At 47.5% G+C, this 24,274-nt stretch overlaps 1 protein-coding gene across 1 annotated transcript in view; it reads left to right on the top strand.

Moving 5' to 3' along the window:
• COL15A1 (collagen type XV alpha 1 chain) overlaps positions 1-24,274 on the top strand; it is a 115,436-nt gene that overhangs the window by 80,345 nt on the left and 10,817 nt on the right. Inside the window, exons 22-36 of the mRNA XM_017527723.2 lie at positions 2,192-2,257; positions 4,045-4,080; positions 6,727-6,789; positions 9,220-9,288; positions 9,391-9,426; positions 12,468-12,521; positions 12,624-12,683; positions 14,196-14,264; positions 14,359-14,400; positions 16,888-16,933; positions 19,034-19,114; positions 19,540-19,589; positions 19,700-19,810; positions 20,701-20,845; positions 23,330-23,409. Of these exons, the coding sequence (XP_017383212.1) occupies positions 2,192-2,257; positions 4,045-4,080; positions 6,727-6,789; positions 9,220-9,288; positions 9,391-9,426; positions 12,468-12,521; positions 12,624-12,683; positions 14,196-14,264; positions 14,359-14,400; positions 16,888-16,933; positions 19,034-19,114; positions 19,540-19,589; positions 19,700-19,810; positions 20,701-20,845; positions 23,330-23,409 (1,008 nt within the window). The remainder of the gene's footprint in view (positions 1-2,191; positions 2,258-4,044; positions 4,081-6,726; positions 6,790-9,219; positions 9,289-9,390; positions 9,427-12,467; positions 12,522-12,623; positions 12,684-14,195; positions 14,265-14,358; positions 14,401-16,887; positions 16,934-19,033; positions 19,115-19,539; positions 19,590-19,699; positions 19,811-20,700; positions 20,846-23,329; positions 23,410-24,274) is intronic.

Here is a 24,274-nt window from a genome sequence, read left to right as displayed (position 1 = left end):
CATGACTTCAAAACTGCTAGCCATGCAGGGGGCATGTAGCGAGCACCTGGTGTTAGAACTTCCACCTGCCAGCACGCATCACCTCTCTGTTCCTCCCCTGGTACCACTGTTCTCCCACGTGGTGCTTCCAGAATTGTCTCTTCTGATTAGCATCATTTGGGGTCAACTGAAAACGCAGCCTAGGAGCATTAGAGACGTTAGGGTCTTGAGGAAGGCCCAGACAAGCGGTGCACACTTTCCCCAGCCAGGTGCAGAGCACACTGAGAAATAAAGCCAACAATAAGGAGGTAGGCCCAGATGCCACCTTGATTACTGATGGAGGTTAGGCAGAAGGCCTCCACCCAATGGGAGAGCCACATGTTCCTGCCAATCAGACAGACTTGCCCGCAGGTTGCCGAATGTGCTTCCCGGAGGCAGGCAGGTCTGGAGGAAAGAAGCGTGGCTGAGCTGGGCATGCCCCTTGGTGCTTCCCAAACTGCCCATCAGGAAGGTGCCTTTACCTCTCCGCGGAGGGGGTGCAGAGGCCAAGAGAAGCCAAGGATTACACCCTTCCTGTCAGAGGAAACATCTTTGTGTGCTCCCTTTGGGTGGTTCTCTGATAGTCTGTTAAAACTAAAACTAAAAATACCCCTTCTCCACAATCCCACATGGGAAGATGTCTGTACAAATGGAGGAAAGCATCCTCTTCCCAGCTCTCATCAGCAAGGAAGGTAGTAACTTCATCCTTCAAACCCCCATCATGTATAGCAATGGCCTGGTTACATGTCTGACTCCTCCACCTGCCCTCTAGAGCTTTTTTCCTTCTCTGTGTCCCCCCTGCTGGCCTCATAATGCAGGCTTAATCAGCGTTTGCTGGATGAAATGTTGGGTGCCATTGAATTCTCTATTCCTATAATAAACACTCTGGCATAAGCACTCAGGAGCATGCACTCTGCATCAGGTCCATGCTAGATCCTGTGGGTGTAAAGATAAGTAAGACCAGATGCAGTTGCTCACACCTATCATCTCAGCACTTTGGGATGCCAAGGCAGGAGGATTGCTTGAGCCCAGGAGTTTGAGACAAGCCTGGGCAACATAGTGAAACCCTGCTTTTAATATTTTTAAAAGTTTCTAATTAAAAAAATAAAAAATAAATATAAGTAAGACAGAGTTCCTACCTTCAAGGAGCCCCCAGTGAAGTCAGAAGAAGGGCTGTAACTGAGAGGCAAAGGAACATAAATAAGGGAAAAGGGAGAAAAGACTGTTTGGGATATGAGGAATCAAGGAAGACTTCCTGGAGGAATATCTTTGAGCAGGGACTGGAAAGCTGAGAAGGATTTTACCAGGTAGGCATGGAAGACAGAACTTCGAAGGTTCAAGTGGTAGAGATGCCCTGAGCCAAAGCAGAGAGTAGGACAATGTGGTGTGCCCAGGCTCAGGGAGCTGACTGGCAGGGGTAGTGGGTGTGGGTGTGTGTAGAGAATGATGGGAATTGGAGAGAAGGCTGGAATGTGAGCCGGGACCAGATCAGGTCCATTTAATATTAAGATATCACATCATGAAAAATCCTGGCCCTTCAGAGAGAAATAACACTATGCTGGTAGACCACAGAAAGACAAGCCCCAAATAGCTGGGAAAAGGATGACTAAAGTTAGAAAGAAAAAAAAACACATGATTTTAAAAAATCAAATATGTGTAAGGGGGTGGGGAAAAGGTAATCTCGTTTGCTTCTGGTAGAAGTGTAAATTGGCCCCTTTGGATGGCTCTTTGGCAGCCTTTAAAGCTAAAAATATCCATATTCCAAAATTCCACATGGAAAGATCTCCACACAATATGGCCGAGTGAATAAAGCAAGTTGAGTAATACAGCCTGATGCCATTTATGTTAAATAACCACATGGACAAACACACACACACCAACACTGTGCTTTCTGTGGGTGCATATAATATGTATATGTTTAAACTCTAAAAAGAGAGAAGACATTTGTATATTGTGTGATTTAAAAATGAAGTAAAGGAGGAAAGTGCGAAGGCGGCTCAGAGCTGTTTTATAAGAAGGGGCGGGAGAGCCGCGTTTGGCAGTCAGCTGAGGGTGTTCTCGGTGTCTGCAGTGTTCCGCTATGCTGGGTGACTTTAATTAAAGCTTCACTGCCAGGAACAAGGCAGGACACATGCCATTCTTTGTCCTCATTGTCTGGTTTTTCTCTTTTCAGTCCTTGATCAATATCACCCATGGATTCATGAATTTCTCAGACATTCCTGAGCTGGTGGGGCCTCCGGTTGGTATCTACAGCTGCCCCAGAGTGTGGCTTTTACCCAGATGCCCCTGTTAAAACAAAGTCGGGTTGCTTTGGATTCCTTTTAGCTCCTGAAGCATAGAGCTAGAATATATCCAAGTAGAATAGAAAGAAAGCTTTGCATTTTTTGGAAAATTGCTTTCACATTAATTTTACCATGTGGAAAGCTGTGTCCGAAGCAGTGGAAGCTTCCAGTCCTATGCATCAGAAATATGTGTCATGGAAAGCAGAGAATGCCAAGTAACAGCAGATTGACATCTGTTGCACACTTTTGGCCTGCTTTTATTTACATTATCTTATTTCACAGAATAGGAAGAACCTGGAGACACCTTTCCTTGTGGTCAAGAGAAATTGGAGCACAGGAGGAAATGGACTCATTCCAATCTTTATAGCTCCATTTTAGAGATCTGGAAATTAATTGTGTCTTAATTTCCAGATCTCTAAAATGGGGTTATAATATATATCAGAAATACACATTATTTTTGGCCAGGCACGGTGATTCACGCCGTACTCCCAGCACTTTGGGAGGCCTAGGCAGGTGGATCATGAGGTCAGGAGTTCCAGACCAGCCTGGCCAGCATGGTGAAACCCCATCTCTATTAAAAATACAAAAATTAGCCAGGTGTCGTAGCTCATGTCTGTGATCCCAGCTACTGAGAAGGCTAAGGCACGAGAATCATTTGAACCTGGGAGGTGGAGGTTGCAGTAAGCCAAAATCATGCCACTGTACTCCAGCCTCGGTGACAGAGTGAGACTCTGTCTCAAAACAAACAAAAAACCAAAATATACATTATTTCTGCAAGTTGGCAGAGTTGACCCATGGCACAATGGCCTTAGGAGAAAGGAAGCTTCCTTCTACAGCCTGTATAATAAATCCCCATTGCATCTCCCAGCATCTGCTGGTCGTCAGTGGGGAAAGGAAGGAGCTCTGGGCTTAGGAGCCTTGGGGTTCTAGCCCCGTCTTCACACACCTCTCCAAGCCCCTGATTCTCTTCTATGATGACACCTCACCAGCCTTTGAGGCAGCTTGTAAGAAATGAAGGATGTGAAACTGCTTAGCATACTGTGACACTCTGTGCAAGTCACTGCTGGAGACAGGTTTATACCTTTACAACTGTGCAATGCAGATGTCTGCTGGGTCCGCCCCTCCTACAGATCCCCATGAGATTGCCCTGAACCCCATTTTTCCATGTCCAGGGGAAAATCCAGTGCTGTCCAAGATTCCTACAAATATCTGCAGGTTCCTCTGGTACCAGCCTTCTCCCTGCTGAGTGACCTCTCGTTGTGAGCTATCTCCGTGTCTCCTCTGTACTGCATCCATTTGATTTCTATGAAAACAGATATTCCAAAATACCCCAGTAATCAAAACCTAGAAGAAACCAGCTCACAAACAAAAGTTTCATCCCAAGAGGTCTTTGTTTTTCCCAAGCTATTGGAGGTTTTGGGTATTAGGTAGGTGGATACTGAAGCAAAATACAGGCGAAAACCAGAGATTGGGCATCCCTGTCCTCACAGTCCCTGGGCCTTGTCCACCTGCATTACCACGTCTTCACCCCTTCTCTCTCTTCCTCACTTCCTTCCCTGTTGCTGTCCTCCCCTTGGCAAATCCAGACCTTCACAGGGCCCCTTCGTCCCTAATGCTGTCTCATTCCTTCTTCCCCACTGTGGGAACATGCTGAGGCCTTCGGAAGGGAGTGGGAGGGAGGTGGTCCTGCTGACTCGGGGAATGCTGCTCCTAATCCACGTACTTTCTCTTTGGTGTGTCACAGGGGCCAGACGGGTTGCCTGGGCTGCCAGGATTTCCAGTAAGTACCATCCTAGCCCTCTTCTATCTGTGCCCCGAGGCTGCACTCATTCTGTTGCTTTCACCTGGAATGGCATTTCCTCCATCTCTGCATGACTGAGCTCCAGTGGCATCTTGTTTATCAACTTTTTCTGGGTGCTCCCACCTGGAGGTGTCCCCTTCTTTAAGACCCACAAGGCTTTATTGATACCACTCCTGTGGTTCTTTTCTACCTTAAGTAACAGTTTATTTGTGCCCTTGCCTTTTTTTTTTCTTGACCGTCTTATGAACAACTTGTGGAGGGCTGGGTCCTACTCATCGCTCTCTATCCAGGACCAATAAAAGCCTGAGCCAGCGGGTTGGCTTGCTATGAATGAAAGAGGATGAGGCAAACATTTCAAGTAGATAAATCCCTAAATTTCAAGTAGATAGGATGATGGCAGTGGAGGAGGCATGAGGGAGGGGAACCATGGAATAGACATCTAATAATTAATCATCTGTGTGCACCCCATGGGGCTTTCACCATGAAAAATGAAAACATGCTTCTGTTTAGAAAGAGATTAGTTTTGCCTAAAACTTTGAGCCTGTCTAAAAGTAAGGCCTAGCTTCAGTGTGATACCCGAATGTCTTCTTTCCTTTTTTATTTCTTTCTTGCTTGCTTGCTTTCCTTTCTCACTTCCCTTCCCCTTCCCCTTCCTTTACTTTGTTTTTTTTTTTTGAGATGGAGTCTTGCTCTGCTACCCAGGCTGGAGTGCAGTGGCGCGATCTTGGCTCACTGCAACCTCCGCCTCCTAGATTCAAGCAATTCTCCTGCCTCAGCCTCCTGAGTAGCTGGAATTACAGGCACATGCCACCATGCTTAGCTAATTTTTGTATTTTTAGTAGAGGCAGGGTTTCACCATGTTGGCCAGGCTGGTCTTGAACTCCTGACCTCATGATCCGCCTGCCTCAGCCTCCCAAAGTGCTGGGATTACAGGCATGAGCTACCATGCCCAGCCTGTACTGAGCTGGATGATTTCTCCAAAGCACTGCATCTCTGAAAGGCCCAATGCCAATGGGTGACATGCACTGCTTCTGGATAAATGAAGGAAATTTATCAAAAATGTAACAGAAATTTGCTCTTGATGGTAGAATGATCAGTGGCATTTTTTTCTATTTCTTTATAATTTTCTGAACTTTTTATTTATTTATTTTGAGGTGGGGTCTCACCCTGGTTGCCCAGGCTGGAGTGCAGTGGCTCACTGCAACCTCTACCTCCCAAGCTCAAGTGATCTTCCACCTCAGCCTTCCGAGTAGCTGGGACTACAGGCATGTGCCGCCATACCTGGCTAATTTTTTGTATTTTTGATAGATATGGGGTTTCACCATGTTGTCCAGGCTGGCCTGGATCTCCTGAGCTCAAGCAATCTATCTCTCAGCCTCCCAAAGTGCTGGGATTACAAGCATGAGCCACTGTACCTGGCTGATTTTCTAAACTTTTTACGTTTTCTAAAGGTGCATATCATATAACACTAAACATACATGCTAAGCAGACATTAAAAAACAGAAGAGAGAATGGCAACCATGACCTCATGACCAAGACCATGACTCTTGGTTAGCAGAAGAAAAGGTCAGACCCCTAAGCTCTATCCCTGGCTTGGCTGCTCTAAGACCTGGTGCACATTTCAGAGCACATTCTCCTCTAAAAGAATGGTCCTGTGATCCCAAGGGAGTCCCAGGCTCTGCAGAAGAGCCTCCAGGTCTCCCACTGCAGGGAGTAAGGAGGGGGCCAAACAGGCACATTCCAGGCCACTGACCTTCAATAAGGGAAGCTTCGTTGGACATATTTTTATATATTGGGCTTTCATTTGAGACTTTATTTGGGGGAAGGAAAGAAAAGAGTTTCACTGCTAAACAATAATAACGAATAATTGAAAGCCACTGCCATAATTGGTATTTCACTCTTTCATCCAGAAGACAAGACAGGAAACTGTGAAAAGTTAAAATAGCAAGAAAGTGTTGAAATGCCTTTTTGAGGCAGATGTGGCTGTGTGAGTCATCGTCACAGGCATTCAGTGTCTGTTGGAGTTGAGAAGAGGTTGTCTCTGGTCAAGTGTTTGTGGATTTGGTTCCACAGAGAGGTGGGTGGGCATTCCTAAGGGGGGGTGGCGTGAGTGCTGGTGCAGAGGCAATGGGGGAGTGCAGAGGCTGCAGGAAAGGTGTCAGCCTGATGCTGTGGGAGATGAGATGTTGATGTCTGGCTGGGATGGGCTGGGGTGCCAGGCTAAGGTACCTGGGTTCCATCTCATAGGTAGTGGGGAGCCAGAGAAGGGGTGGGAGTTGTGAAAGGGGATGGTAGAGGAGGCGGGCTACAAGGTGGCCTGGAGAAGCCATGGGGCAAGCAGAGGCAGCAGGCCCAGATAATAGGCTGGGTCAGTAGTGCCCAGTTGGAGGAAACCAGCGTTCAGAGAAATGTGACTATCTTCTTTCTACCAGACCACAATTTCTGGACCACTTAAGGTTAAGAAAATGTCACGGATACACTGACAATTGTCATGGATAATCATGACTTCCACCTGCCTGGGGGATGGCAGTGTCTATTCCACTGTTTGGAAAAAAAATATTTCTAATTGGTTAATGCATTTTAGTCTTAACAAACAACCAAATATTATACAACAATTCCTTCCAGGGCCCTAGAGGACCAAAAGGTGACACTGGTTTGCCTGGCTTTCCAGGACTAAAAGGAGAACAGGTAAGAGGGGTCCAGTTATCTGGGTGGGATTGGGCTCTGGAATTTGCTAAACATTTCAGATTGGCTGAAAATAGCTATTAACTTTTTCCTTCTTTGAGATACAATTCATATGCCATAAAATTCTCCCCTTTAAATTGTCCAATTCAGTGATTTTTGGTGGGCTCATAAAGTTGTACAACCTCATGAACCACTCAGTAATTCTAGAACATTTTCATTGTTCCAGAAAGAAACCCCATACTTTTTAGCAGTCACTCTCTAGCTGTTAACTTTTTTAATCTCAAGGTTCTCCATGAGACAAGAAGGTATGAAGTAGGTAGTGAAACTGATTTTTATCATAATTTGGAAAGAGATCAACACTCCTTTGTTCTCACACACACTGTGCTTTGTCTAGCCACCTGTTGAGCATCCCTATAGAACATGCACTGCCTGAGGACAGGCATCCTGCCAGCTTCTTTTCCATCGCTCCAATGCTAATATGGGGCCTGGTATACAAATGGTACACAAAGCATTTGTTGGACGAAAGCATGTGTAATTAATGAATAGAACAAATGTTAATATTTATAAATTATAAGTTTGCACTCTGCAACTGAATGACAGTCTGGGTCCAAAATCTCTGAAATAAATATTTAGCACACAGAACAGCTCCCAGGGTACCACATCCATTGTTATGCTTGTATTCTTTTGTGTTTGCTTCTTAGAATTAACTTTCCAGTTGGTTTTTATAGATAAGGGGAAGAGTGACGTCCGTGAACAGATTCATGTGTTCACCCATCCATGTATATACTCATCCATCTTTCATCCACTGACCCCTGCAGTGTGCCAGGCAGTTTCCTGTGCTTGGCACTAGGGATGTAGAAATAAGATGAGGAAGAGATATGCAAAGAGCTAACAGAGCACATGCTTACAGCTGGGATGGAGCTCTGTGCAAAGCCAGTGGGAGCATACTGGGCACCCCCATGAGCCTGCCATGGGGAGTCAAGGGTGGGTATGATCTCCGGGATGGGGAACTTAGGCTCCTCTCATTCTTATCTCCCCTACCATTCTATAGTACAGTGGCCTCCAAGGAGGAGAGGGCCTCCGATATCTAGTGGACCACTGCTCCAGGGCATGGAGGGTTCGATGTTCTGGGTGAAGGTTTGGCATCACGTGGGGGGGTGTGTTGGGATGCTTTTGCTCCCACAGGCCTGTGGAGGTGGACCAGGGCTGGCCAGCTCAAGGCTTGGGAGGAAGCCCTGTCAAGCAAGAGCAGCTCTTGCTTTAAACACTCTGTTTCTTATGTGGTGAAGTCAGACGAATCTAGAGGGGTGGACGTGACACTCCCACCCCCAACCTCCTGCCACCTTGAATGACTAGTACAGGCACCCAGGCGGCTGTGCTCCAGCCATTGCAGCAAACGCACTTTCTCTCACTCTGCCTCTAATGCTTTTGTGCTTGCTTCTTCTCCCTGCTGGCGTGCTCAGGACTACCTTTCCTCACCAGCGGAGTGGTAAGATCTAAATACCAGGTGTGGGCTTAGGGGGATGGAAAAAAGAGGCTGCTCTGCTTGCTTTGATGCCACTCTCTTAGCTATTCCCAGCCCCATTGAAAGGAGACTTCTGTGTGGCTCAGCCCTGCTCCCCAGGGGCCAACATTGAAGTTCAGGGCCAAAGCCCCAGAGTCACATAGATTTCTGCACCTGGCCTTGTTCTCTGGACAAGCGTCTTCTCAGCAGCCTCCTAGCATAGTAGATGGCTCTGCTGAGGACAGGACTGGGGGCAGGATACTGTGTTCTTGCCACCAATCTACCCATCACCTATTTTCCAACAGCTGGGATAGCTTTGCCTAACCAAGTACGTGTTCGCACAGGAGCTTAGAGTTTGGAGGCAACATTGCATATGGAGACACAAAGCCTCCATGTTGAGAGAGGCTTCTAGTTTCTATACCTTCATCTCTTTCCTAATGTCAGGTGTTTTAACAAGAATAAGTATTCTTGATGGGAACAGTTCTCAGGTTGAGTTGCTAGGAAAGCAAGCTATCAAATACATTGTGAGCCAGAGGTTCCTTGAGGGCACCGTGTGGCAGGAGATAGACAGGACCACTCTGGGGCTGGATCCTGGAGGGTTGAGAATGAGAATGCAGATCTGTCATCAGTGGGAGCCCTGGAGGGGCGTGGAAGACAGGACTGTCCTGTTCTGTAGACAGTAACTCTGATGGTGCATAGAGGGAATGGCTGAGAGAACATTCATTCATTTAGCTGGCTGTTGCAATACTCTAGCAAGAGGTAATGTTGCAGCAGTGGGGCTTCAAGTAGGATGAAGGCAAGATAAATAAATCATGGCAGTAGGACTGACAGGTCTCTGTACAAGGTGGCAAGGAGGAGTCTCTGCATAAGACTCTGTGGACAGGGTGTTAAGGAGTCCTGACTTCACTGAGATGTTTTCTGAATTACAGGGTGAGAAGGGAGAGCCGGGTGCCATCCTGACAGGGGATGTTCCCTTGGAAAGGCTAATGGGGAAAAAGGTAATTATGTCACCAGACCCTGCAGGAACATATCTGCCCCAGCTCCCCGGGAATCTTTGTTTCTGTCCCAAACAGTGACAAGTACATATCTTCCTCTTTTAGGGTGAACCTGGAATGCACGGAGCCCCAGGACCAATGGTAAGCCAGAGTGTCTCTTAGCTGGATCTGGACTGGGGTTTGAAGCATTTTTCATACTTTGATTTGATTAGATTTGGTTGTCCCAGTTATAAAAATTCAAAGATGTGGCAAAATGTGCATATATTAGGGTAAGGCTAACTACAATTAAATAAACTTCTCAGTGATTTAACACAATAGCAGCCTCTTTCTCCCTCTTGCAAAGTCCACTGTGGTTGTTCCCAGCTTGGCATCTCTCCTCCAAGAAGTGACTCAGGGACCCAGGATGCTTCCATTCTCTGACTCTCCCATCTTGTGGTTTCAGGGTTGATAGGAGCTGGCAGGCTGAAGTTGGGGAGGGGGAAGAGATTGCGGAAGATAATAAACATCACTTCCGGCACATTCTATTGGCCAAAATTCAGATGCTTGGGGCCTCAGAATGTAGTTCAGCTGTGTGTTCAGGAAGGAGAGGTGTACTTGCGTTATACCACAGAGCTTGCCAGCTAAAGATGAACAATTGCCCAGGAAGCCATCAAATGGACCCCACAAAACCTCTCTGGGATTTTTGATTCTGGTGTGAATATGCTACTCTTTTGCTATGAGACCTTGTGCAAGGACTCTTCTCTCTCTGGGCTCCTGTTTTCCTATCTGCACACTGAAGGGATTGAATCAGTACTAAATGATATTAGGGCCCTTCTGGCCTTACTGCTCTGGGAATCCATAACCCATATGGGCTTCTGAGCAGCTCTCACCATTTCTCTCAAGGGTGAGCCCTAAACTTACTTCCCTGTCATATATTCTTCCCCAAAGAGCAAAGAAAGTTCAGGTGTAGAACATTCTCTGTGGGTCAGATGGTACTGATACTTCAGATAGAGGGTCATCTCATTTCATCTTCACAACCCCAAGAAGCTGTGGGTTGTGACTCTCAGAATCCTTATTTTATAGATGAGGAAACTAAGGCTCAAGGAGGTTAAGTAACCTGCCCATGTCACACAGCTCATAAGTGGCAGAGTGAGGATTTGAGGCCAGCCTGTCAGGTTCTAGGTCCAGTCTCTTCTCGAATGAACCTCACTGCCTCCAATGAACATTTGAAACATTGAACATTTGAAACATTTTGGGCTGGAGAATTCTATACAAGTTTGTTCGGTTGAAGTTGGATCTCCAGTATGGGGAGAAAGGACCTCACATTTCTGTAACAGACTTGTATCATTGAAGAATGGCCTGTAACCTTTGAGGTGAATCTTTCAAAATACCTTCTGAGGCCTTTGGTCCCTGAAGTCAGGCAGAGTGGACACCCAAAGTCAGGTAGCTGAGGGCTAAGACAGACTGAGAGATTCTTGCATTAACCACTGGTAAACCACCTACTAACCTCCAGTACTGTGGAAAGCACAAATAGTTAGTGGTGGGGGCCAGCAGGCTGCTGCAGATGCCATGGCGGTGTTTCCTACTGAAGCCCACCTTGGGTACAACTTGCCAAACACAGGCAATAAGCGGCACCTTCTTCTAATTTGCGTGAAGATGCCGTATGGGCTAGCTGTGGCCCTGCTGACCAGTGTAGCTTGTAACTCTTTCTCAGATTCATGAGTGTCCTGTTACACAAAGTGTAGACCATTTGCCAGCATCACTGACATTACTTGGAAGCTTCTTAGAGCTGTAGAACCTCAGGCCCCATCAAGACACACTGGATCTGCATGTCTAACAAGATCCAGGTGATTCTTACACACATGGATGTTTGGGAAATGTATTAGTCCATTCTCACGCTGCTATGAAGAAATACCAAGACTGGATGATTTATAAAGAAAAAAGGTTGAATCGACTCACAGTTCCACATGGCTAGGAGGCCTCAGGAAACTTACAGTTGTGGTGGAAGGCACCTCTTCACAGGGCAGCAGGGGAGAGAATGAGTGCCAGCAGGGGAAATGCCAGATGCTTATAAAACCATCACATCTCATGAGAACTCATTCACTATCACAAGAACAGCATGGGGGAAACTGCCTCTATGATCCAATTACCTCCCACAGGGTCCCTCCCATGACACGGTTATGGGATTACAATTCAAGGTGAGATTTGGGTGGGCACACAAAGCCAAACCATATCAGGAAGTGTTGCCCTAGACCATACCAACCAAGTGGCCTGTGCCCTGTCAACCCCATCTGTCTTTGCTTTTCTTTCCCTCAGAGTAATACAGACTAGGTACTTTATGTACTGACCTGTTTCAACTCAGTTTTTATTTGCCATTTTTCAGAGCATGGCTATGTATGTTAATGGTAGCAGGAAAACGGACTTGGAGTGCCCCAGACCTAGACCAGTCATTCCTCTGGGAGGCAGAGAAGACCCAGCTACAGAGTTGGAAAGGCACAGAACAAGGATAGAATATGTTCTAGGAAGAGGTACATTATCACTGGCATTGCCAGTGAAATAGTTTGCATCCCAGACACTGGAAGGCAGGAGATTCCTGAAGGTTACAGCAGAACAGTGGCTCTAGAAGCCTGTGGTCCTGGAAAGCCAGCACTGAAATAGGGTCCATGGTCGGGAACTCAGCTGGAGGACTGAGGTGTCAGACCAAGACTCGGGTTCCTAGGGGAAAGTTAGAGCAAGGAGGGAACCAAATCCTAGAGTGGGTTATCAGGCTAGGCTGGCCTGAGGGATGAGGCAAGGCTGTGATGATTGCAGGATTCAATGAGCCCTGGGACATACGACCTAGGACAGAGGTCTGTGTTCTGGGCTGTCCCAGCGCCTGGCTACCAGGGAGCTGAGGCCCTGACCTACTCACGTCTTGTTCCTTAGTCAGTCCTGACTGCGAGGGGCTGGGTCCAGAGTCTGGGGTGGGCTGGAGCCTGCAGGAAAGCAGGAGATGGTGTGGGCTGAGCAGGTGCTTCTAGCCAAGATCAGAGAGGCTGCAGACAAGGAGGCAGCAGGCAGGGGCTTCCACCCAGCTCCCTGCCCTCCTTCCTCCTGTCAGTGGATCATCATCACCATGGTCTGCAAAAGCAGGCTTGCACCCCTCATTTCCCTGAACCCAGAGTTCCTGTTCTTTTCTTATCTGGTGTTTATCTTGCCTCTAGGGGCCCAAAGGACCACCAGGACACAAAGGAGAATTTGGCCTCCCAGGACGACCTGTAGGTATCGGTGTTCATTGGACAGGCTGGCGGGGGGGGAACATGTGAGCCAGGCTGGCCTGTGGGCAGATGGTTTACTGAGGCGTCTGCTGTGGGTTCCAGGGTCGCCCAGGACTGAATGGCCTCAAGGGTGCCAAAGGAGATCCAGGGGTCATTATGAAGGTGAGTCACCTGAGGGATGGAGCTGGAGGTTGGTGTCCAGAGAGGGTAAGAGAGCGTGGGGTCCCACAGAGCAGAGCCTGTAGACTGAATGTTCAGAAATATTGTTCTTCTTTCTTCACTGCCACTGCCAAAGGTCCCCCACCCAGTTCTGTCCTTCAGCTCCCTCTCAGGAGGGTCCTGCCACCTAAAGCATCTTGGTGGAGAATAGACTTTCTCATGTAGGCCCCGGAGGGAGTAGGGGAGAAAGGGATCTGGTCATGCTCAGAAAATGTGGCTCCAAATCCCAGGGCCTCTAACTCTAGGGTAATATCACCTCTTCCCTCCTTTACACAGTCCCAGCGATCACTCCCATCACTAGGGGCTCAGTGAGTGCTGGAGTCGGTATCAAAGGCAGGTCAACCACTCAGGTGGGCCTCCCAGGTTGGCAAACTCGGGGCAGCAGCAGGGGCCTGGGGCTAGGAGAAGGAAGCCAGTGTTTATTGAGCAGCTGCTATGTACCAGTCACTGTGCAAAGTGCTTTTAAGGACAGTTTCTCATTTAATCTTGGTGATAACTATTGCATGAGACTCAATGCAGGTGTCTTGTTTTACGTAAGAGGATACTGGATCTCAGATGTGTTGGTTTAAAAAAAAAAAAAAATAGGATACTGGGCCTATAGCAGTCAAGGCACCCACCCAAGGCGACCCAGCTAATAAGCACTGACCAAGATGGAAAAACAGCTCCAAGTCTATTCTCCTTCTGTTTGTGCCACACTACTTCTGCTTTGTATGCCCAGAAATCCAGAAATATAGTTTTCCTGAAGCATTAGGGGTTGACTCTCGCTCACCAAGCCCGCTGGAACCAGCAGGTAAACCAGAAGCTGATGCCTTCATTTAGAGTGATCAGTGTGCCCTCTGCATGGGCTGAACTCCTCATGCCTGCCCTCAGAGCCTCACCTCTCCTGCTGCAAGCTCCTGCCTCCAGGCTTAGAGAAGAAACTGTTGCATGGTATTAAGGCCAACCTGGCCTCACTTTGAAAATGACTGTGCTATCCTACAAGAGTTTTGCATTTATGCTTGCATTTCTGAGGTACATTCCCTCAGGCACTATATCACCTGAGGGACCCCCACAGTCTACTCCCACCCCTATACTGGGAACGCACTGATAGGGAGGCCTTAGGGGCAGTATCAACTGGGAGTCAGAATCTCGGTTGCAGTCTCACTTCTGCTATAAGTTGCTGTGTGGTCTTGTGCAGGTCACCTCCCCTCTCTGGGCCTCATTATCTGCATGTGTTAACCAGAGACAATACTTATTGCCCTGCCATCTTCCCTGTGGTTTGTTGTGAAGATACAGTGAGGACAGGGACATAGAAGTGCTCTGTGGCTCCCGGTCCAGCCTGCGGGAGAAGCTGGTTGGCTTCAGCGAACCCTCCTTTCCTTCCCGAGTTCCCAAACTCTGGAGGAAGTGCCCTGCAGCTGCCCCTGCACTCGCAACAGCCTGAACTAATGGAATGGCCTTTTGTTCTTCCTTCAGGGCCCACCTGGCTTACCTGGTCCTCCAGGCCCCCCTGGGCCACCTGGAGCTGTGATTAACATCAAAGGTGTAAGTTGGCGTGGGGTGGGAAGACGTTCCCGACTGGCCTGAGCTGCGTCGGCCGTCCTGGTGAGCTCACCTCTCTCGTTCTCATTACCTACAGGCTGTTTTCCCAATACCCGTCCGACCACACTGCAAAATGCCAGTAAGTAGCAACCACTGCCTTAAAGAGCAGGCTTTGGCAGAGATAGCAACTCAGAGAAAAAGACCAGTCTTTGTCTTGGGCCCTTTCTGTCCTCAGACGTCCTCTCTGATGCTTTCTATCCCCTAAGTGTAGACCCTTAAGTGACTAGAAGCTTTTAGATAACAGATCGTGGCAGTGAAATACACTGGCTCTTGTAAGGGTGCACACGTGGTGAGGTGTTTCTTTTTACACAATCTAAAAAGCAGTGGCTTTTGTTATTGTGACCACATTAGCTTCATGCTTGGAGCAGTATAATGCAGGGAAAAATAGACCCTTTAGAAAATGTAGATAAGAAAACAAGCCATGCCAGCTCATGATCTGTGCGTTGGGAATTTAGGGCTAAAATCTGTAACTACGCTGTACCTGTTCCCAGTGATCACGTGACTGCACAGCACACAACACTGACGGGCAGGACTTATCTCTCCCGCTTTATAGTAAGGAAACAAACTGTGACTCAGAGAAGCTCACGGGCTTGTCCAAGGTCATGGGACTTGACTGAGCTGGGACCATAACTCAGGTCTCCTGACCAGCAGGCAGCAGGCACAGACACTGGGATTCTGTGGGGTCAGGCACTTGCCCGGCCCCGCAGCCATTGAGTAGCTCTGTTTCTGATGTTTTACCCGTAGGAAGAGAGTCAGATATCTGTGAGAAAACCCAGAGGGGAGGGTGGGCCCTGTGAACAGGCATTAGTCACAGAACCATGCATACTCATTCTCTCATTCATTCAACAAATATTTATTGAGCACTTATGGAGTGCCAAGTACTCTGCTAGGCCCTGGAGATACAAGGCTGAACTAGACGGGCGTGGCCTCTGCTCTCAGGAGCTTGCAAATTACAATTTAGAAATATTCTTTGAAGTGGGTTCATAATTGATGCCTGTTGGAGGTGGTGCTAGGGCTTGGGTCAGAGGCTTCAAAATGACTCAGTTTGGCTGCGTGTTTGTGCAGACATCTGGCTAAGTCTAAATGCTGAGGCATCCAAGTCTGCAGCCCAAGGCCTGGGAACTCTGGCCTGGAGGGCAGGAACCACCTATGTCAGGTGACTAAGGGGCTCCTGGCTCTACATGGAGACAGCAGCAACCAAGTATGTGTTTAAATCCATGGCCTGAAGAGAAACATAAAATATCAGTGCTAGAGTGACCTTCCTGGGCAGCCACTGCATCCCACCTCCTTATCACACCGGAGAGACCAGAGCCCAGAGAAGCAAAGGGCTGGCTCCAGGTCACACAGTGAGTTAGCACAGAAGCCACTCCCAACTAACATCCCACTGAACGAGCCATAGCACAGCACTTGACAAATTTCAGAGTGTTGTAAAAATGCTACTGCAATTATCATACCTGCATCAGGACCTCTTGCAGTAACCATGGTCTTTGGGGGTCATGGGGATACCTAAAAGAAAGGAAAAATAGGCTCAAAGCATTTTTAGTAAGATTTTTTATTTCATATGCCTGACTAGATACAACAGAAGCTGGGTCATGGACATTTCTTGACCAACTCTCAAAATGGACATTTTGAAACAGAAATGCCTCCTCTCGCCGCCAGCATTTCACGAGCCCCTTCTAGTTTTAGCTCCTTCCAACACCCAAATCATTTACAGCTCCTGTCTCTAGCAGAGGAACTTTATCAGCATAGCCTGCAAGATAACAGCTTGGAAGTTAACCTTCATCCTTAACTTAGAAATGTTTTTCCTGGAAGATTCTCTCCCGACTCCCATCTTCTCTTGGTGACCCCTGAGCAGCTTGTGACCCTCCACCCATAAGCATAGAAGGATTTTGGCATCAGATGGATGACTTTCCACACATTTACTGGGAAGAAGCCAGGTTTCAAGTGGCTTTGTCTTAATAGAGAAGGAAATGCAGGCATCTGGGGGAAACTGGGAAGGAACATTATCTAGAACAGCTTGGACCCCAGACCCCTGGAACCCAATGAGGAGTCCAGAATAGCCACCCACCCCCCTATCTAATGATAATTTACCTGCTAATTTACCTGCTCGTGATGCTCATCTCTGATTAGATGCAATAGCTAAGTTACTGGCTGACCCAGCTTCACAGCTGAGCACCTCACTTGTTCAGATGCTTGAGCTCACACATGAATCAATCCCAAGTGATAAGAAAGGAAGACAAGAATGCTCACAGTTGGCCAAACCAACACTTGCCACGATTTGTGGTCTTGAACTTTGGGCTTCCCTAGGGCTGAGTTTTTTTGGCCAGTAGGTCTCAGCTCTTTCTCCCTAACTCAGCTACATCATGGATCTTCCAACTGAAACTGGGATGTCTGTGCATTGAGAACTCCTGGAACCCAGGGATGTGGGGCACTCCAAAGCCAAAGGAAAGCCCGACTCTGCGGCATTGCCTCTTTTGTCACACGTCCCCGGGGCCAGTGGCTGCCTGTGTCTGCCAACACCAGAGCAGAGCTTGCAGTGCCTGACCTGGCCCTCCTCTCTTTCCAGGTCGGTACCGCTCATCCTGGGAGTCCGGAGCTCATCACCTTTCACGGTACACGCTACATTCTCCATCATTTGTTTCTCTGGGACATCTCCTTAAGGAAGGCAGTTTTCTTTGCCCAGTGTTGGGCGCAGACTAGCCAGTTGGGAAGGTCTAACTGTATATTGTGGGGTTGTGGGGGGCAGCTGAGCCAAGGCTGTGGGGCTGTGCACCTCTCTTTGGTTTGGTCACACGTGTGTCTGTTCTGCCCATCTTAGCCTAGCCTCCTGGTTGGCAGCAAGCACTCTGTTCTTCAATTATTCGCTTGTTTATGAAACATTCACTGATGCCTGCTCCTTACTTGGTATGATCCGCATTGGACTAAGGCAGATTCCAAGAGCCTGGGAAATGTCTTTCCTGCCTCTCAGGCTCTTGGAATCTATTAAGTGAAACTATTTTAAAAACCAAGAGCTGATCAGGGAAGGGCCATGGGAGCTCAGGAGACCCTTGCCTCAATGTCCATGCAACTTTGTAAACATCTCTTGGGAGCTCCTTAGAAACACAGAACTTCAGGTCCCACCCTAGACCTGCTGAGTCAGAACCCGCATTTTAACCACCTCCCAGGTGAGGTGTGTGCACAGCAAAGTGAGAAGTGCTGGCTCAGAGGGTTTGATTAGGAGATGTCAGCATGTTCATAGCCACATACAGGAGCTTTGCTATGGCACATCAGAGAGGGACAGGCCAGGGGACAGGGCCTGCAGGTGAGCAGTCACTCTGGTCCCCCTGTCCCCACACATGGTGTCACACCACTTGGGGTTTAAATTGGGGAAGGCCTTTTTCCTTCAATACTCACCTTCAGCTTGGCCGTGTACCCTGGCCCACCAGGTGGTAGTATCCCTGATGATATCTGGCCCCGTGGTTTTTCTGTCACTTCTGCTTATCAAGCCCAGCCTGTTTCCAAACACTATGCTTAGATTCAATTCAAGGCTCCCCTTCCCCCTGGTGCAAGGTGAACCTTGGGGAGCAGGGGATGGAGCTGGATTTGTTTCTTAGTTCCCCAATTATTCCTCTTCCCTGTGAGCCTCCCCTGGAAGTAGGAGGAGGGAACAGATCTTTCTGGATGCCACAATGTCCTGCTTACTGTGTGCAACTGCTACTGCTCCGCTCACTGCTGGTGCACTTGCTGTCTTCTCGTCTGATCACCGCTATCTGTGGGCTCACTGTGGGTGAAGGAGGCCCCATGGGCCCCACTGCCCAGGTCATTGGTCTCACACAGCATCCCCAGGGTTGGCAAGGCCTCAGTAGATGTAGCTGTGGCTCCCTGATGACCCCCTGCTGACACCATCTTGCCTGTGATGCTCACATTCCCTCCCCCTCATTGGGAAAGCCCTCACCCTCATCTACATTTTGTAGCCCCATCTCTAGGCTCAAGAACATTGGTGGGTTGATCTGCCTCATTCCTCTTGGGAATGAGGAATTCAAAGACCCAGTATCCACCCTACCCATCAAGGTGGGAAAAGGGAACCACTTCCCTTCCCAAGCAGTGCTCTCCCAAAAGGCTTTTTTCCATGCCCCTTCCCACATAAAGAGTTGAGGGGAAAGGTGGATATGGGACACTAGTTCTGCAGAAATGGTGTTTCTCACGAGTCCTGTGGGGATGCACAACACTGCATGGTGGGCATTCTCACAACTTTGTAAGTAGAAAACTTAGTGCCCTTGGATGCCCTGTACGGGAACTCCAGGGAGGGCCCTCTCCTTCCCTCATACCCCCACACTGCACAGGCCTGGATGAGATGACCCTGGAAGATTGACATGGCATTGAGCCTCTGTCTTCATTTGTGAAACTGTCCAAACCAGGGTCAGCCCCAGCCCCTGCTGGGCTCCCAGGATGCATGGCTGGAACCTCAGTGAGAGCACAGATTTCATCTTGTCTTGCGTTACTGTGAGCTGTGTCTGTCTCCCGATAGACTGAGCTTTTCAAGGTTGAGAATGTGTCTGAAGCATGTACCTCTGCCCCCTGTATGATTTTACCTTGCTGATTTCTCCGGAGGGCTTTGTTTGAGAGGACTTTGCTCAATGAGCTCGGTTTGCAAACCTGTCTCAGAAAGATTTCATATAGAATGAAGGTGATTTTCCACTTTTTTTTTTTAACATGTATGTGTTTGGTGGCAGGTGTTAAAGGAGAGAAAGGATCCTGGGGTCTTCCCGGCTCAAAGGGAGAAAAAGGCGACCAGGGGGCCCAGGGACCACCAGGTATTCCAGCTCTTGTTCTCAATCTTGCCTTTGATTTTTTGCTCCTGAGAGCAAATGCAGCTGAGAAATGTGACCTAGCCAGAGGGTAAGACTAATGATATTCCATCCTGAATACAAGCTCCGCTGGGTTCTAGTGACACCCAGGTATGTCCAATATGGAAGATTGTCAAGAGAGACCAGAAAATCCAATTATCCATCTTTTATATGCAAAACAAGCCCAAAGAGGGCCAGGGACCTACATGGGATCCGACAGTGCTCTGGGTTGATGGGCTCACACTAGCACATGTTTCTGCTTCCAAGCAGACTCTGTTAGCCTGCCTGGTGCAGAGTCACTTCCACCAAGACGTAACTGTGGTTGCCAACTTAGAACCTTTTTTTAATTGCTGAAATTATGATGGTGAATTTTATGAAGCATTTCTTTTCAGGTCCTCCACTTGATCTAACTTATCTGAGACACTTTCTGAACAACTTGAAGGTAAGTGTTTCTCTACCAACATTTGGCCTCTGTTTTTCATGTTTTGGTTTATGTCAGAGGCTGAGCTCATCCCACTCTTACTGAAATATTCCTGTGTTCTCTGCTTCCAGGGGGAGAATGGAGACAAGGGGTTCAAAGGTGAAAAAGGAGAAAAAGGAGAGTTTAATGGCAGCTTTCTTATGTCTGGACCTCCAGGCCTGCCCGGAAATCCAGGCATGGCTGTGAGTAGTGACCCCTCCAAGTTATCTTCCCCAAGGACTTACAGCTTTCCCAGAAGCCCCCAATGGGACTAGGCAGTTAGGGCTAGTCATTGTACTGTAAGCTGGAGGCAAGGCTTGGGGATCAGCCAGCTCTCCCACCATCCTTGCTGATTAATGGGGAAGTTGGCTGAGGTCCCTGGAGGGAAGGTAGCTGGCCAAGGCTACATGAAGGTGGGTAACTTCCAGACCATTAGCCACACTACCTTATTCATGACATTGTTGGAAAATTCACTCCACACAAAGAATGATTAATGGTGAATGCATCAGATAACAGCAGCAGAATGGAAGGTAAGGGAGATATTTTTAGAGGAGCCATTTGATTCTTCTGAAATTTTATCAAAGAAGGAGCTCCTAGCTAGGTGTGATTTTCCTAGGATGAGAGGCTTTTCCAGGTGAAAGTAGAGAAAGTCAAGCTGTGCCTCCAACAACAATATGACCAGATCATTGACCTTTGGTCCCAGAGCTCACCATGAGGGTAGAACCAGCAAAGCCAGAGATCAGAGTTCTGCTGCTAACTGGGCCTCTAATTTGCTTTGTGATCTTGGGCAAGTCCTTTCACTTCTCTGGGCTTCAGTTTCTCCATCTATGAAGTGCAAGGCCAGATTAGATGATCTCCAAGGTCCCTTCTGCCTCCAGGGCTCTCTGGGGTTCTCGGTAGAGTCCTTCAACATAACGACTCAGCTGCCATCTTGGAGGCCTTATCCCACCTTGAATTGTGCCCAGGATTGAGGATATTAATAACAATAGTTGATATTTATTGATTTCTTTTAAATAGTCTCATAAAAGGACTAGATGGGACTTCTAGTGATGAATGATGCTTTCTCTCTGTTACGGTGTGCTTTCCTTCACAGGGCCAGAAAGGGGAGACAGTCATTGGGCCCCAAGGACCCCCAGGTGCTCCTGGTCTGCCTGGGCCACCTGGCTTTGGAAGACCTGGTGATCCTGGGCCACCGGGACCCCCAGGGCCACCAGGACCTCCGGCTATCCTGGGAGCAGGTTAGTGCTGTAAACAATGCCCTCCTTCACGCTGTCCCTACCATTGTGCTCAAGGTCACTGCATCTGGGTGGCTTGTCACAGCTGCACTAACAGAGGGCCTTCCTGGATACAGCCTTCTTTCTTTCTTTTTTTATTAAGTTGAGATCTAATTTATATATCATAAAATTCACCCACTTAAAGTGTCCAATCCAGTAGTTTTTAATATATTCATGAATACATGGAGCCATCACCACTGTCTAATTCTTGACCATTTTCATCACACCAAAAAGAAATTGTGTACCAATTAGCAGTTGTTCTCTTTTCTCTCTTTCCCTCTCCTCCATCAGATCTGGGCAACCATGAATCCGCTGTGTCTCTGGATTTGCCTATTCTGGACATTTCAGATAAATGGGATCATATAAGATATGGCCCTTTGAGTCTGGTTTCTTTCACTTAACACAGTGTTTTCAAGGTTCACCCATGTTGCAGCATGGATCAGCAGTTCATTCCTTTCTGTGGCCAAATAATTGCATTGTATAGATATATATTTTGTTTATGCATTCATCTGTTCATGGACACTTGCGTTGTTTCTACTTTTGGGCTATTATGAATAATGCTGCTATGAACTTTCATGTACAAGTTTTTATGTGAACATGTTTTTTGTTCTCTTCAGTATATGTCTAGGAGAAATTGCTGGGTCCTATTGTAACTCTATGTTTAACTTTTTGAGGAACTGCCAGACTGTTTTCCAAAGGAGTCACAACATTTCGCATTCCCACTAGCAGTAGCAGTGCATGAGGGTTCCAATTTCTCCTCCCTTATTATGGTATCCTCATTGTATCTTTTTGATTATAGCCATCCTCCTGGGTGTGAAGTGATATCTCACTGTGGTTTTGGTTTGCATTTCCCTAATGACTATTGGTATTGAGATCTCTTCCCATGTGAGTGGAAAATTCCTGGCTGCTTTGTCAATGACTTAGGGGCTTGAGAACCTGCCTTAAGGACCAGCAGTGACTGTAACTCTGTATATAAAAATCTATTCATTCCTTGGAGCCTCACCTCCTGAAATGCAAAATGGATGAGATTAAAGAAAAACTCTATGCATTGAGCATATATCAGATACCAGCCATTTTGCTGATACTATGGTATTTTATTGAATCCTCACAACAACCCTTTAAAAAAAGCATTAACATCCCCATTTTACAGTTACGGAAGTTGAGGCCCAGAGATATTTAGGAACTTTTCCAAGGTCACACAGCTAATAAATGGCACCAACAGGATGAAGACCCAGAGCAGTCCAGCTCCAAAGCCTGTGTTATTTCTACTGTGTCCATTGTGGGAGGCAATAATAGTAGTAATAGCATGAAGGCATACCTTTTTGTCGTTTGGCTTGGCAGGAGCCAGGTATGGTGGAAGCATACTTGGAAAGAGATCTACAGAGTCCTTGGCATAAGGAGAGCTTTACACAGGAGGTGACTTTGGGGCTGGGGCTTTGACGTAGCCTTGGATCTTTTGGCTGCAACTGATAGAAACGTAACTCAAGGTAGCCCAAGCAAAGGGGAAATGTACTGGATGCGAAGGAGGGAGGGAACAATCAACTTGTGGGAGAGGTAGATAAACAGCTGAACCTCAGGAACAGCCAGAGCCAGGGACTCAACCCCTGCGAGGATTGTCTGACCATCTCTAGCCTCCACTTCTCTCTGCGTGCAGCTTCCTGCTTCCTCACCACAAACCACATCCTCTGCACAGGGGGAAATATGGCTACTGACAACTTATAGCTTCCACTGTCGGCTAGAAATCTTGAACTTCTTTCATTCCTTTAGTTAGAAAAGTCCTGGGATGGGGAATTCCTAGAGAAGGGTCCTGATGGGCCTCTCTTGGGCAAGGTACCCAATCTTGGACCAATCCCCTATGACCAGGAGGTCGGATCACATGAGAATATGGTAGCTCTTTCTGGAACCAAATGGCTGTGGAGGTGAAGGAAAGATCCCAAAAGAAGGAGATGAGGACACTGGTCCTGCAAAGAAAGAAGGTGCTGAGTGGATGAAACCATAGGTGCTCACAGCAGCCTTGAGGGATGAGCAGGACTGCAGGAGGGGGTGGCATCCTACAGGGTGAGTGCAAGCTGCAGGAAATCTGTCATCCACAGCAACACTACATTAGGGGTCCCGGGATGCCTTGCTGCGTTGAGCAAGGATTGCTTCTCCCAGAATGTATAACAATTCAGTTAACAAAACACTTTCATGGTTGTTATCCCATGCACTCCTCACAGCAACCCTAGGAGGAAGATGAAACAGATATTATTATAGAATTCATCTCATGCATGAAGACACTGAAGCTCACAGAGGTGAAGAGACTTACTCAAGGTCACAAATACTATTAGGAGGCATGGCTGGGATCCAAATCCAAGTCTATTGGCCCTCTATCCACTAGACGTTTACCACCTATGTGTGGATGTTCGAGTCCTATGTTGGAACTGAACACTTGTTTGCAATGACCTGAAGAACTGTATCATTTTACTGGGACTTATAAAAACATCCTTAACACTGCCAAGAGCTTGGCAGATTTGGAGGTGTTGTCAGGGGTAGGGTGAGCAGAGGATGAGAGAGATAGAAGAAGAACAAATGGAATAGTTATAATACTACTACTTTATGTTTGCCTAAAGTAAGGGCTTTTCAGCTGAAGAATCATAGACTCCTAGCGAGTTCAAGGATATATCTCTAGGATTTGTCATCCCCCTAATATTTTTTGTAGAATTGTGTATGTGTGCATTTTTCTGGGAAAGAGGGCAGTAGCCTTGATCTGATTTTTAAGAGCACTGTGACTCTTCAAAAGCTAAGAGCCCTGGTCAAATGAATGCTGTACATGTACGATTTGCAGAGCACTCAGTTCTCACCACAGCCTAGGGAAGAAGAAATGCCTGTTTTACATTTTGCAGATGAGGAAACAGCTTCAGAGAGCTTGCTGTTTCCTTAAGATCACACAGTTAGCAATGGACAAACTAAGGACTTGAGTCCGTGACTCAGGCCCCAAGCCAGGGCTGCTGTCACTGCACCACCCTGGCCTCCTCCCACTCCCTAGAGCCTTCTCTTCCTCTTTCTGAGCCTGCTTCCTCTGTTCAGTGTCACATGCTTGTCTCTTGGGTGAAATAAGTTATATGCGTCAGGATATTTTTGAATGCAAGTGACAAAATATTCAAATTAAACTGGCTTTTATAAAACAACCACAAAAGGAATTGATTCACTTATGAAACGCAGAAGCCCTAGCCACGGCTTCATCCAGGGTAACAATCAAGAATCCCATCTCCTCCCTGAACCAGTCAATGTGGCCTCAGCCACATGCTGAAGGCAGAGCACCCAAGACGTAGGTGGAAGTTGGGATGCTTTGTGACACTATGAATGGGGTTGAAAACACTTCTCCCCCAGGATCAGCTGATACCTGAGATGTTT

Source organism: Cebus imitator, unplaced genomic scaffold (assembly GCF_001604975.1).
Source record: "Cebus imitator isolate Cc_AM_T3 unplaced genomic scaffold, Cebus_imitator-1.0 Scaffold51, whole genome shotgun sequence".
Taxonomy (NCBI): domain Eukaryota; kingdom Metazoa; phylum Chordata; class Mammalia; order Primates; family Cebidae; genus Cebus; species Cebus imitator.
This window is presented reverse-complemented; position numbering and strand designations above follow the sequence as displayed.